The sequence below is a fragment of the Carassius gibelio genome, chromosome B8 (assembly GCF_023724105.1).
Source record: "Carassius gibelio isolate Cgi1373 ecotype wild population from Czech Republic chromosome B8, carGib1.2-hapl.c, whole genome shotgun sequence".
NCBI classification, from domain to species: domain Eukaryota; kingdom Metazoa; phylum Chordata; class Actinopteri; order Cypriniformes; family Cyprinidae; genus Carassius; species Carassius gibelio.
The window spans coordinates 24531774-24547458 of NC_068403.1; the positions used below are offsets into that span (position 1 = coordinate 24531774).

Below are 15685 nucleotides of genomic sequence, written 5' to 3' on the forward strand. Positions count from 1 at the left end.
TGCATAGACATATTCATGAAGCAGCGGTGTTCAGATACAGGAGATCATCATCTGCTTCAAGCAAACTTGACTTTCTAACACTCAGAAAGGCATCAGATTTTCCCCATCAGAACAGATGATAATGGACGCGCTTGCAATGTTGACAGTCAGGTCAGGTGTGGTTCCCTGGAACAATATCTAATAATCACCACTGGAAAGAATGACGACCTCACCCAATCACTGAATAGAGCTTCATTAGAGGTGAGGATGCCCTGCTGCTCAGATCTGCTGCAGTGTTTTCACAAAGGGTGTGTGTGCTAAAAGCAAAGGAGAACAACAATGAGGCTCATCGAAATGTTCTGGGCATGTGACGTGTTTCTTCAGTGTCTTTGGAGGTGTGAGTGCAGAACAAGACAAACAATAGAAAGCCGAGCATCTGAAATCAGATGAGAAATGTCCATCAATAATACAATTAACCATCAATGAATTTTTTTAAAGCAAATTGCAAAGGTTTGTTCATTGAATGCTTGCCTGACACCGTTTAAAACCTGTATTTCCCATAAGCTGACCTTACACCGCTGACCCTTATCAGCGTGTTTACAGGTTTCTGTCTTCATCGTTCAGACTCAACATGCCGGCGCTGTCACAAAACACACAAAAGATGTGATGATTGCTACAGAGGAAGTGAATCACATTTATTTGCTGATCACTGACCAATATTAGTTGGTTTACAAAAATGTTAGTTTTAGACAACCGTGTTTAGCAAGTCAGTAGGAAGTGTATTTTTGTATGAATGTGGAGTTCAACAACAGAATATGCAGAGAAGTCACTCTGAATTTACATGAAAAGAAAGAAACAATTCTTCAGACAGCCTAAATACACAGAAGATTTAATAATAAGTATAATTCATATATAATCAGTTAATAGTAGGATTAAAATGAATACTTTTATAAACTTTATTCTGCATTAAATTTAAAAGAAGTGAGAGGAAAGAAATTTATATTATTACAAATAAATAAAATGAATGAATAAATGAACAAATTAACTAATGAAAAAAATACTGTTCTTTTGACGTTTCGATTCATCAAAGATTTTAAAAAAGTACTATAGTTTCCACATAAATAAAAAAATAAGTGGTCAGAAAAACATGTTTTCTGGTTTCCACATTAACAAAATTAAGTAGCAGACAGTTTTCAACAGTTTTGATAATGCGTGTGTGTGTCTGTGTGTGTGTGCTCATGCTAACATGAACTAATAATAAAAAAGAAATAAATAAATAATTTCTTAATGTTATCTTAATCTAATGTTAATGTCAACATTTTCTAATTCATTAAAAGTTATATTATTTAATGGACCTAAGCTGACATTAACTATAAGTTACTAGTTGTATTTTATGAAAGGTGTCATATGATGTTGCTAAAAAGAATATTATTTCGTGCATTTGGTGTAATGCAATGTGTTTATGCGGTTTAAGGTTCAAAAAACAAATTATTTTCCACATACTTTACATTATTGTTTCTCCTCTGTGCCGTGCCTTTCTGAAACACATCGTTTTTTTACAAAGCTCATCGTTCAGAAAAGCGAGGTGTGCTCTGATTGGCCAGCTATCCAGTGTGTTGTGATTGGGTGTGACTGTGACTCAGATGTGCAGTTAACATATATGCAGTTGAACTGTTCTGGAACAGTGTTGTAAATACAACTTATCCACTGATTTCTAGTTGTGTCCTCTTTTGGAAGACCAAACAAAGTAGCTTCACTTTCACAACGAAACACACAGCGCCTTCATGACATGGCAGCGGTGGCAAGAGCTAGAATAAAAGTTATTGTGATAATCCTGAAAAGAATGTGATAATCCTGTTTACCCTTAAATAGAGACTACAGCATCTTCCTCGCTTAGAGAGCCGCCACATTAAGTTGAGATCAGAGGGAATGATCTGCAATGTTGTCGTTGAGTGGGTAATGGTTTGGATGAATAATTGCGAATTGTGAAATGGCTTAGGCAGTGTTTTTGGAAGTCAGTCAAATAGTCATAAACTGTCAATGTGGGAGTGACACCTGTACAGAGGAAAATTACTCTGATGTTTCTCTTTCATAACTCAAGAGACATGCATGTAAAGAATGCAGTTATTTTAAGTGCCATATAAATTCTTTGTCTCAGATGCTTCTTCTAAAATGCAAATGAAACATTTTTGACATTCAGTACAAGCATAGAGCTATAAAATCAATGTTGCTATGAAATATTTCATTTTGAAATCTCAAACATTTAATTGCAGGCTGTTTTAAGCACAGTTTGTGACATTGCTGAGATATTTTCGTGTTTAGATTGAAAGTATGTTTGATATTTATTATCTGGCATTTAAGATTAAATCATTTATTTTCATTCTTTTGATCATAATTTATCTAATAATGAGTCACTGTGTCAGGCTTTTACATACAATAAAATAATAAAATGCTGGTCTTTCAATCTTTTTTTTTTTTTTTTTACAAACATTTAAGCAGCACAGCTGTTTTCTACATTGATTATAAACTCATCTGAAGGCTTATTTCTGAGAGGCTCATGTGACAATGAAGACTGGAGTGAGGATGCTGAAAACTCAGCTTTAAATCACAGGAATAAATATATAAACATAGAAAGCAGCTATTTTACATTGCAATCATATTTCACAATATGACAATTTGTTTTTACTGTATTTTCTAATAAAATAAAATCAGCCTCGCTTCTTTCAAAGACATAACTGTACCAAATTCCCCACTTCAGAAGTGAAAACTGTCTCCGAGGTTGTTAACTGCCTGGTATGGAGCAGTATATATTCTGGGGTAAGTTTCATCTAACAGTTAACTCCACCCGTACTTGCGTGAGAGTGCAGTCTAGTTTGATTGGCAGGTGTTAGATGAGGTGACTGAGTCATGATCAAGAGCTTTGTTCGTTCTCCGTCACACCTGGGGGGCAGCAGCTCCACCCACTTAGACCTCCATCTATAGAGACTCAGAAACTTAACGGAGCCGAAAATTGAGATCTGCTGTTCACCCCAGTCCACCGGCACAAGGAAGTGTTTTAAAGGGCCTATAACTTCGAAGAAATGTTTTCAGTAATCTACAAGTCATCGACATACAGAAGTTGAAAGGCAATAAATTATGTACTGTAGACAAGTACTTTAGTAATTACTGGGGATGAACATTTTACATAATGCATTTTGAATAAATAAGGTGTGGCTTGACAGCAGGTTGATCTGAGACAAACAGCTATCTCTGACACGAGTGACACAGGTCTGTAAATGAACAGTGGTGCTGGATGTCGTTTATAGAAAAATGATGTTATTATTTACACTGTATGCTTCTCTTTTCTTTTCTAGCTGGTACATTTTATTTAAAGCTGTTAAAATATATGACTTATGATCTGTATTTCTGAGACTTTTAAATTCAAATGATACTTTTGTGAGAGTGTCAGTGATTTCAGTTTTCATTGAAAATCGTCCAATCCAGCTTTCAGAATTCAAACCTCATCCATTACAGTAATTCCCATTCTGGATACACTACACAGACAATGATCAATGGTGAAAAACCTGATATTCCAAATTCGGCATGAATGAGATTTCAGTGATTTATTATTTTTTATTTCATTCTTAATATGTATGAATGCATGTTTGTACTTTTATTTTCAATTGCCAAAGCACTTTTCTATTTTTTTATTAATTATTTTTTATTTTATTTATTTATTTATTTATTTTAGATTGTCGGAAGTCATAAGCAGTGAAATGTCCTTAAAAGGAAAGCAGAGGCAGTAAGACTGCTTTTGTATTCCACAGAAGAAAGTAAGTCAGTCAGGTTTGTAAAAACATGAGGGTGACTTAATCATGACATAAATTAAATTTTAGTGAACTATCTCTTTAGCTGTCAGTTAAAATAGTTTAGCTTTTTTCAAGACTTAAAAAAGGTTTGCTTGTTGACAATAATAACAACACACACATTTCATTCTCTCTGCCAATTGACTAACATATTGAACATATTTAAGAAGAGAATGGCATTGAAGCCAATCCCATAAATGTTTTCACATGACATCACAACGAAATGTGTTTGCGCGTACAGTATCAGAAGTAGACTTTGATGGGTAAATTAGGGTGTAACAGAAAACATATTTTGGTAAAGTGAGGATATTGATACGAAGAGACAGAAATGGACAGACGCTGAAAATTCCAGAGTTTCTCTGGAGCCGGGCCGAGTGGGTGGCATTAGGTGAACCTGCGGTCTTTACGGAGGAGAACCCTGTATCTACGCTGCTCTTATCTCACAAACCAAAACAATGTCACCACACAGATTACTATTATTAAGTGGCATGACATTGTTGTGGAGATAGAAATATGCGGGTGGATATGCCCTGCTTGGGTGGATCTGCAAGCTTCAACTGAAAGAAAGGGGCCAGATCCAGAACTAGTTTGATGTCAAAGTCAGAGTTCGCTGGACAGGTTTGAGTCTTAGATAATAGCTGAAACTGGTTTGAATCGTTTCAACTGGGAAGTGGAGAATTTCTGTCATCGGACCGATGTCTGAAATAAGAAATAATTTCCACCAGTCATACAACAAATGGGAACGGTTGATTAAGATAAAATTCTTGCAGCAACATCAGTGTAAAGTTATGCAGTAAGACAAGATAAGAGCATATGTTATATTATATTATATTATATTATATTATATTATATTATATTATATTATATTATATTATATTATATTATATTATATTATATTATATTATATTATATTATATGCTCTTGAATATCTGTTAAATAGCCATACAGACATACAAAGGTAAGAATTACATTTGTGTGTGTAAAATATAATATAATATAATATAATATAATATAATATAATATAATATAATATAATATAATATAATATAATATAATATAATATAATATTGCCTTGTAGGGTTGTGTTTAAGTTTACTTTTAAATGGCATCATATTCAAAAATATTCAGCCAAACTTAAGGTTTTTTTTTATGTTTTGGAGACACATTTTGGTCACACTTTAGTTTATGGACCAACCAACTGCTATTAACGAACTGCTAACTTCAACTTTTGTCTCAATAAACTCCTAATCGGCTTGTTATTAATAGTAAGTAGTTTAGTTTACTTATTGGGTAGAGATTAAGGGATCTAAAATATGCAGAATAAGGCATTAATACGTGCTTTATAAGCACTAATAAACAGCCAACATAATGCTAGAAAATAATGAGATTGAAGATTTTGGATCCTAAAGAAAAGTGTTACCAATATTTATGCATGCCTTATTTTAAAACCCCTGTAACAAACACACTGCTATTCATATAATCCACATACTTACTGAGACATTTCTTTGTAGAAATAGCTAAAGAGCTCTGGTTATGCCTGAGGGCTTTTTAAAGACAGGTGATTGATGACCTACGTGGCAGTTGCTTCCTGAAGGAAAAGTATCGCAAACAATATTCTTAGAAGGTTGAGGATTTTTGTGTGTAGACCACAAAGTGGTTCGGTTATTATTTCTATCAGATTTATCAGTTCAGCATTCAGGTTGAGCGATCATGACTCACTGATTAGACTGCATCTCTTACAGGGTACATCATGAGATCTTTCCAGAAGCCTACCTGTATCCCTCAGACAACAGACCACCTCCGGTCTCTAGGTGGTTTAAACTATCGCTCTGCTGAAGTCAACTTAAGTTGAATGGAAGAAGGATAGGGGCGCTTGAGATCACTATCTCTTGTAGCAATGTTAAACTTCTATGTTGAGCAGACCCACATGTTTTACAAAAGAATCCTTCTCTTGATTTATCAGCTGGCATGGCTTGTGAACGTGGCAAGTGTTCAGGCTGAAGAATAATTACAGTCCTTGTTAAACCATAAAGCGCTTTTAGGAATTAGGGAGTGCCATGATTTTTAAAGAATAATGATGTATGTGTGAAAACATTTACTGAAATCCAGTTAAAAAAAACACACTAGATGACTGCAGAGAACACAAATGTTAAATGAAGTTAACTGAAGACCACAGTATAACGTGAGCTTCCAACACACTCACATTCATTATTTTAGTTTTGGTAAATTAATGGCTAATGATTTGGATGCCAATAAAATATTGCATTGGCCTTGTTGCACTATTTTTCACAGTTCACTTAGATCCATATTCTTTAAGTTCCTCAGTTGAAGGTCAAAACATGCTTAGTCTGTTTAACCAGATAAGGCAAAAATGCTTTTCGCAAGTTCACGTTAATATAGGCTAAGTGAGATAAATGCAAGATAAAGCTAAATATGTGTGGCTTTCTGTCAATGATAGAAGCAACACACATCTGGACTTCTTACAATGTATGAATCAAATATAAAAAGTGAAGACGAAGTGGGGATGATTGAAAAAATGTCATCGGAGTGACCACAATACTTTTAGCCTATAGCTCATGAGGAAACACACACATGCACCTTTAATAAAAATATTTTATTTCACAAAATATAAAGCTGTACAATACTTAAAATAATAATAATAATAAAAAAATCACCATAATAATTAAGAATATTATTCACAATAATCTGAGAAAGTCCATTTTAATGTCCCAAATATCATCAGAGTGCTGATCTCCATACACTCAGTCCGTGTAAGTCATACACGTAAGGCCGGTATGGAAATGATTTATAGACCGTCGCTAAAAGCGAAGCTCTGAAGAAGTCCTCCTCTCTAGCAGCCATAACTGTGGCGTCGGGTTTCTGATAGTCTGTCGTTAGCTGCCTCCGCTTGGTTTTATATCTCCTGTTCTGGAACCAGATCTTCACCTGCGTCTCCGTCAGGTGCAGCGCGCTCGCGAGGTGCGCGCGCTCGGGTGCGCTCAGGTAGCGCTGGCGGCTGAACTTCTTCTCCAGCTCCAGCACCTGCAGGTGCGTGAACGCGGCGCGCGACCGCTTCTTCTTCCCGCCGCCGCCGCCTCTCGCCGAATCCGCGGTCGACTCTGATCTATCCTCAGGGCTCTCACAAACCGACACGTCCTCAGAGTCTGTGAACGTAAGTACGATACATTTAGGGTTTTAAACTCAGTTTCTCACAAAAATTAATTGAACTCAGAATACATGCTTTTACTACAAATATAACCAAAAACACATACTGTAGTTAAACCACGGTATCCACAAATCCACTATGGTTTTGCTAGACTAACCATATTTTAGCCATTGTATTTTATTTAGTAAAACTGTGATTATAGACTACACACGGTAAATGGTAAACATGGTTACTACGCTTTTACTACTCTTTACCATGGTTAATTTTCTTTAGGGCAGCTTTTCACAGAAAAACTGGTTTCAGAACATTAAAACCTGACAGATATCTCTGCTAGCTAGTACAGATACTATGTCAGGTCTATTTTTAAATAACTTTAGAAAAAGGTATTGCTTTTTTCAATGGTTTTGCAAAGTTTCTTTTTTTTTTTTTTTTTTTTTTTTTTTACATGATTCTTGTAGACCAACATAGTATAATCATGGTATTTGTAGCCTAATAGAATTGTGGTTATACAAAAGTCAATCCGCCAAAAACATGGTTACTACACTTTTACTATGCTAAAACCATGGTCGTAAGGCATAACGTTACATATTCAGTTTACCTAAACTACCTACAGTAGCCTACATACAGATGTAGCTAACTGCCTACTAGTTTGGCATGCAATTGTCATAACTGCTTAATCTTAACTAACTTAACTAAGCTAGAAGTGTACCCAGAAATGTTCTTCAGAGAGCTGTACCTGTTCGTCCGTCTGTGCTGTCGGCTCTGTCGCTCTCAGATTTGTAGAAGTCTTCTTTTTTACCCTCTTTTAAGGATAAAATGTCCTCTATGAAAAACGACGTCAGCTGCTTGTTCGAAGCCGCCATCTGTGTTGCTAAATTCCTGATAAAGGTAAGGATAAAGCGTCTTCTTCCTCGGGGTTAGTAATTGGCACTTTGATTCTCCAGCTCAGCTGCGTGACTTTAAATAGCGCGTGAGTGCTGCTGTCTCTTCTGCTATTGGAGGAGCGTCCTGCCTACGTCATCGTTCCAGGCTCGCTGATGGCTAAAACAGACACGTCTTCATGGACCACCATTCTGACTAACACCAGAGACAACTGCTGCTTGTCCTCTAGTCTTAATACATTTACACAGTCTAGATATTTTATTTACTTAGTTGTTCTCCCAACTGCAATCTTATATAAGCATAAGATATAATAAATGTATAATATATACAATATTATAATTTTATATTAGTAAAAATATACAATAACAAATATACTATATACACACACACACACACACACACAATATTAAATATTATCTATTATACTACATTTTTGTATTTTGTATTTTAGATATGCAAAATAAAAATATTATTTATTAAAATTAAATTAACAATGAATTTCAAGACCAAAATTCAAGAAACTAAGACCATGGAAATTGAAACAATTATTTATTTTTATTTTTTGGGGGGAATATTTTGTAGTATATTGTAGACTAATTAAGACTATATATATATATATATATATATATATATATATATATATATATATATATATATATATATATATATATATATATATATATATATATTGTTTTATTTTTATTAACTTTGTGTAATTTATTATTATTTTTCACATCTATCTATCCATCCATCCATCCATCCATCCATCTATGATTAATATTTATAGTGTGTAAAATTATTTGAAATTTGTCCTTAAAGCTTTGCTTTTATCCTTAAACTTAGAACATGTCACTGCATTTGAAATACAACAAATGCATATGCAGTGAGCTTTTTATTAATGTTGCACTGAGCCGCTCTGCCCCTCACTCTCAGTCAGTTGAGTATTTAGTGAGATTTATTGTGTAAAAAGATATCAGTATTAGACTCCTATCATCCCTGGATGTCAAGCTGGGGTAAGCCCTGAGGTCCAGGGCACTGGGGTATGTGTTCAGCCGGGGTCAGAGTGGGTGGCCCCCTCTCCGTGGAGCTAATGACTTCAACAGATTTGGTCCTGGCTCCTTCTCCTGACCCACACGTTGTTGCATGGCTGTGTGTTTGTTGTGCCCCTGTGCTTCTTCTGTGTGACCCCACAGTCCTGTGCAGAGGGGAGAGAAGAGGAGACAAGAGAGAGAGAGAGATGTGGTTAAGGGGGAGGCATGTTGAGGTAGAGAACGGGACGGGGAAAGAGGACGCACTGGCCCCAGGAGAGACGAGAGTTTGCTTGGAATAACACAAAAGCTGAGAGTGACAAACGGTAGTAATGTCCACCGGCATGACCTCCCACCAACATAAGCCCTGAAATACTCTACAGTTAACACATTTAACAACTTAGACTGTGTCTGGTGAGTGGCATAGCATCCACTCCAATTGTTTTATGAATATATTAAATATAAATATGCCTCACATCAACTAAATAGGCGATATTAAATAGATTAAGGCAATGTTTTATTTAAGGTACAGTTATGTTTCAATACTTTTAATCTATATTAGTATTTATTGTATTTGTCTGTGATGTGATTGTAAAGTTCATAACTTAATAATTTTTTTTTTTACTCTACAGTATACTTACAGTACATTCAAAAAGGGGTGATTCACAGCGATGCTAGAAGAACCAGTTTTGGTTCCCCAAATAACCTTTCAATGAACAGTTCTTAAAAGAATCTTTTTTTTTTCTTTGTGTGAAAATAAAGAAAGAAAGAAATCTTAAGAACTTTTATATACTGTTAAGAACCTTTTGTGCAATGAAAAGGTTCCATGGATGGTAAAGGTTATTTGTGGAACCACTGATCCGGATAAAGAACCATTATTTTTAAGAGTGTATATAGCCAGATCAATAATTTTTAATGGGGAAATTATTTGAAAATTAACAAATAATCTGGCTATTTATGTTTATATATGTTTATTTATGTTTATGTTGTAAACAGTGAAATATTAAATATAAGAATGCTGCCTCTATTTATATATTTATTCGTTTTGCTTCAGGAAAATCTTATTTTTAAGGACCTTTATATCAAGCCTATCATTCAGACATTATTCTAGTTTCAGTTATATTCATATTTTCTATTGTATTTTTTAGTAGTTTACAGTTTTTATTTAATTCATTTAAATGTATTTATTTAGTTTACAATTTATTTGCTTTTTTCAATAAATATGTTTTAATTGTTTTTAAGGTTTATTTCAGTTTTAGTTATTTACATTAAGCAGTCTAAAACTACACGAAAAGGTCAAATGTTGCCTTTGTAGGAATTAAATAAGTAAGATATATTAAAATAAAATAAATTAGATATATAATAATAAATCTAAATATAATAAAAAATATGAAACATTATAAAAAATTACATATATATATATAAACAAACTAACTTTCAGTTTCCATTTATTTAAGTAACAAAATCTTTTTCATGGTTATAGCTTTTGTTAACAGTAATAAATGCGCTCTTGTTGGTTTTTATTTCACAAAAGGAGAAGAGCTTAAAGATTTTTGGAGGTTTACCTCATTGAAGCTGTTGTCATGTAAACTTTGTATGTGAGATGTTTTTCATGATAGTGTTCACATTGAATAATCTTGCTGTCTGTTTCCTCCATCTCTCTTTAAACACACACATACAGTGAGCAGACTACCTGCATTGCTCATCTTAATTCTCTATACCTCTTTGATCAAGTCATTTTCCTGTTTTGTATATCTTTGTATATCTTATCTTAATTGCACAAACACATATTCAGTTCCTTATTTACACTGCAAGATTCAGAGACTATGTCATACTTTGGCCATACAAAACAAAACAAAACAAAACAAAACAAGCAGTAGTAATTGGATGAGCATTTCTTGTGGCTTGTGTAATGTAACTCCCGCTTTCTCTCCTGACCTCTTGTCCCTACACTAACACAATGTGGAAGAGATGAGTAACCCCGTTTGCTTGTTTTGGGCCAGATGTGGGCTTGTTAGAATCTGACCCTGTCGACAGGAAGACATATGTCACACTGCTCTGTGTGCTGGATGTCTCACTGTGGTTTGTTGGGTGGCATCAGAGGCTTGGGTCACTTTTTAGTACTTTACATTAATAAGGTTATCTGTTACCATACTGTTCAAACAGGGCTTTTTGATATTTTGAAGGTGTCTTATGCTCACCAATGCAACATTTATTTGATCGAAATTATAGTAAAATAGTAATATTGTGAAATATTATTAAAATCTGAACTTGTCTATTTATTTATTTATTTTACATTTATTGATGTGATGTTAATGCTGTATTTTCAGAATCATTACAGTCTTCAGAGTCACATGATCCTTCGGAAATCAGTCTCATATGCTGCGTTCATGCTCAAGAAACATTTCTTGTTATTATCAATGTTGAAAACAGTTGTGCATCTTCATATTTTTGTGGAAAAGAAAATGTGGTTTTGTGGTTTAAAGAAAATATAAATCTTTGGTAAGATTGTAAGTGTTTTCACCTAAAAATGATCAATTTAATGCATCATTGCTGCAAAAAATTAATTAATTAATCTTAAATTTTGACAGCAAACATCTGAGTAGTAGTGTAGGTGTACATTATAACTATGTCATATTTCTGTAATTATATTAACAGTAATTATAGGATTGATTAAGCTTAATTTCTTATAATTATATTTTATCACTATCCAAAACATTTTTTTCCCTATTTGGACAATTCAGCAATATACACTACCTGGCAAAACAAGCAAAACTAAACAAAGAAAACTAATCGGTACGGTTAAGGTCAGGTGGCCATTTCATATGTGAAAAATGGTTCCTTATGCTCACTGAACCACTTTATCTCAACTTGGCTTCAATGAAACTTTGTCATTCTGGAATATGGACCAGTACATCTTCCAACATAGTTGTTTAAGAAATGAAAATCTGCACATCAACACATCAATTTATGGAAAACTTACAACATGTCAGAAACATATTAATCACTGCAATAACGATCCAATCCTTGACTCTTCAGTATTATCATGTTTGGTTCAAATGGCCATAGTTAGTGAAGTGTTGCCCTCTTGTGGCCTTAAAACCTCTTTTCATTCTAAATTCCAAATGCAATATTTACTTTACACTTACAGTTAAATTTAAATTTAGAATATGTTCTCCTGGAGTGCTATTTTGTGTAAGTATACTATAATGGCTTGAGTCACGTGATGAAAATAATTTGACAGATCCCATTGGACAATATCAACTGAATGTTAACTGTGTTTTGACAGGTGTATTGTGCTAAACTTAAAAAATATGACCTCAGCTGCAGAAGATCATCTGTAGTTGAGCCGAGCATGTCTTCATTAATGCCTGCCTTAAGGTTAGATGTCAGTTTTGACTGAGGGATAGTTTGTGTTGGCTGGCACCCATGTGAAGTAATGTAAAGTCTCCCAGAAACCTGTCAGCTAGAGAAAAGAGCTTGCACTTGCAGGTCTGTAGTTCTTTGTGTAGACCAGTGATCAAAGCCTAAAGTGTGTGCTTACATGTTAAAATAATTTCTTCCATTGTAGTGTATCCGAAGAAAGAGCTTTATCAGAATCAGAAAGAGCTTTAATAGGGTGTATTATGTAGAGACAGTTGTAACTGTTATGTGTACACTGTAAGTAGACACAATAAAAGAAGACAGAGGAAAATGTACTGGTAAGTTAGGATTATAGGTTATGGCATTTCCTTTTATCATAAAACACAACACAAGAGAGCTCTGAGATATGAATTTAGAATTATAATAAATACTTGCAAAACTTAAAAATTTATTTTATATTCCACTGCAGAATTCAGAGAAAAACTGAACTATTTCTAAATAGAATTCTAAACTATTACTAAATAAACTTCTGTGTTCTGAGTTGTTTTGCAATGTTGTATTTATATCTTGGCATTTTGATATCATATCAATAAAGTGAGGCAAAAAGTTTGAATCATGAGATAAAAATTGATTTATATATATAGTGGAGATAAAACAATTTTAGGTATAAATTTCAAGGTCACTATTAAGTCATATTTGAACTTATCCTAACAGGAGTAGGACACTTTTAAGCATATTTCATACATTTATTGTATTCTGAAGCACAGTATAAAAACATAAATGAGAAATTAAAAATAAAATAAATAATAATTTTGGCACCTAGTGCTAATTTCCACTGACAAACCCTATTAAACCAGCAACATTCCTTCAGTTTTCACTGAGATTACAAGATAGTGGGCTGTTCTAAGGTGACTGAAACTCTGTGACAGGATGTTGTCCAGATGAAGACCAAAGAGATGACCATTATAGCCATTGCAAGAATATCTGGTCATTCCAATATACTGCAGAATTTAGTCCCCCCAAAAGGCTTGTCATACATGTAAGACAACAGCACGTGAAGGCAGGATAATGTAGAGACTCGGTGGGGAATCGGTTCAACACTGCAGCTGGAATTGCTCACCAGTTCAGAGATGAACAGGGTATGGATCTGTCTCGGCACGTTTAATAGAAGTCGTGCTGAAAGCCCACTCTGCAGTGACCAAACCTCTCATCTCCAGAAAGAATCACAAGCCTAGGCTCACCTTTGAAATGTGATGAGAGGAAGTTTAATTTATTTAGGCCCGATGGGAAACATTGTATTTGGCATCAAACTGGGGAAAGACTGAACCCCGGGTGTGTAAAGATGTTAGTGAAATGTGTCCTGGAAGTGTCCTGGTTTGGGGGAAGTTTTCTGCCGCAGGAGTTGGACAAAAATATGGCTAAGAAACCACTTAAGTCACCGAAGTGTGGAAGAAGAGTGGACCAAGATCACAGCAGCGCAGTGTGAGAGACTAGTGATGTACTGTGGCCACAGAGCAAGGACCTCTACATTTCCTTCTACTTTTTGACAGCTGTAACTCTCCAAAACAGATGTCCTGCAATCTTTTGTGCTACAGTTACTGTTCTCTAGTTTTGATCTCTGCGTTTTTTACAGCATAAATGTGTTTGTTGAAATGCCTTGTTGAAACAGTGGTATACTCACAGCTGATATTCTTTTAAAGTTTGAGCGATGAAAAATAACAATATTCAATATTTCAGAGAAAATAATTTATGGATTGTTCTCTAATTTTGATCTCCACTGTATATGAGTCATTCTACATAACTGATCTAAACTCAGAGTACAGTATATATATATATATATATATATATATATATATATATATATATATATATATATATATATATATATATATATATATATATATATATATATATATATATATACATATATATGTGCCTGTTTTGATAATTGCAATTTTGTGGGATAACACCCCCCATAGAAAAAAATAAAAATAATAAAATAGAAGGATGTCATTACTAAGTTATATACATATTTTTCAGACTTTTTAAATACATTTACCTTGAAACGATGGGGCCTATCTGCTCACCCTGTAGCTAAGAGAGAGAGTGACAGAAATATTTCCTGCTCATAAATGTAGGGGTATAGAGTACACTCACCTAAAGGATTATTAGGAACACCATACTAATACTGTGTTTGACCTCCTTTCGCCTTCAGAACTGCCTTAGTTCTACGTGGCATTGATTCAAAAAAGTGAAGTGACATTCAGCCAAGTATGGTGACCCATACTCAGAATTTGTGCTCTGCATTTAACCCATCCGAAATGCACACACACACAGAGCAGTGAACACACACACACACACACACTGTGAGCACACACCCGGAGCAGTGGGCAGCCATTTATGCTGCGGCGCCCGGGGAGCAGTTGGGAGTTCGATGCCTTGCTCAAGGGCATCTAAGTCGTGGTATTGAAGGTGGAGAGAGAGCTGTTCATGCACTACCCACCCACAATTCCATCCGGCCCGAGACTAGAACTCACAACCCTTCAATTGGGAGTCCAACCCTCTAACCATTAGGCCACGACTTCCCCACAAAGGTGCTGAAAGCATTCTTTAGAAATGTTGGCCCATATTGATAGGATAGAATCTTGCAGTTGATGGAGATTTGTGGGATGCACATCCAGGGCACGAAGCTCCCGTTCCACCACATCCCAAAGATGCTCTATTGGGTTGGGATCTGGTGACTGTGGGGACCATTTTAGTACAGTGAACTCATCGTCATGTTCAAGAAACCAATTTAAAATGATTCAAGCTTTGTGACATGGTGCATTATCCTGCTGGAAGTAGCCATCAGAGGATGGGTACATGGTGGTCATAAAAGGATGGACATGGTCAGAAACAATGCTCAGGTAGGCCGTGGCATTTAAACGATGCCCAATTGGCACTAAGGGACCTAAAGTGTGCCAAGAACGCATCCCCCACACCATTACATCACCACCAGCAGCCTGCACAGTGGTAACAAGACACGATGGATCCATGTTCTCATTCTGTTTAAGCCAAATTCTGACTCTACCATCTGAATGTCGCAACAGAAATCGAGACTCATCAGACCAGGCAACATTTTTCCAGTCTTCAACTGTCCAATTTTGGTGAGCTCATGCAAATTGTAGCCTCTTTGTCCTATTTGTAGTGGAGATGAGTGGTACCTGGTGGGGTCTTCTGCTGTTGTAGCCCATCCGCCTCAAGGTTGTGTGTGTCGTGGCTTCACAAATGCTTTGCTGCATACCTCGGTTGTAATGAGTGGTTATTTCAGTCAAAGTTGCTCTTCTATCAGCTTGAATCAGTCGGCCCATTCTCCTCTGACCTCTAACATCAACAAGGCATTTTCTACCACAGGACTGCCACATGCTGGAAGTTTTTCCCTT

At 35.2% G+C, this 15685-nt stretch overlaps 1 protein-coding gene across 1 annotated transcript; it reads right to left on the minus strand.

Annotated features, from left to right (window-relative positions):
• Nucleotides 1–6335: 6335 nt before the first annotated feature.
• Nucleotides 6336–8129, minus strand: LOC127962844 (homeobox protein Nkx-3.1-like). The gene is made up of 2 exons (XM_052562439.1): nucleotides 7727–8129; nucleotides 6336–6988 (listed from the first exon to the last, which is right to left on the minus strand). The coding sequence occupies exons 1-2, from the start codon at nucleotides 7851–7853 to the stop codon at nucleotides 6564–6566; spliced, it is 552 nt and encodes a 183-aa protein (XP_052418399.1). The 5' UTR covers nucleotides 7854–8129; the 3' UTR covers nucleotides 6336–6563.
• Nucleotides 8130–15685: the final 7556 nt, after the last annotated feature.

Bases quoted from the DNA above. Each gene is read 5' to 3' on its own strand.
- LOC127962844 (XM_052562439.1), bottom strand. From the start codon at position 7,853: ATGGCGGCTTCGAACAAGCAGCTGACGTCGTTTTTCATAGAGGACATT. The intron at 6,989-7,726 runs GTACAGCTCTCT...TTACGTTCACAG, and splicing joins CAGCACAGACGGACGAACAG to ACTCTGAGGACGTGTCGGTT.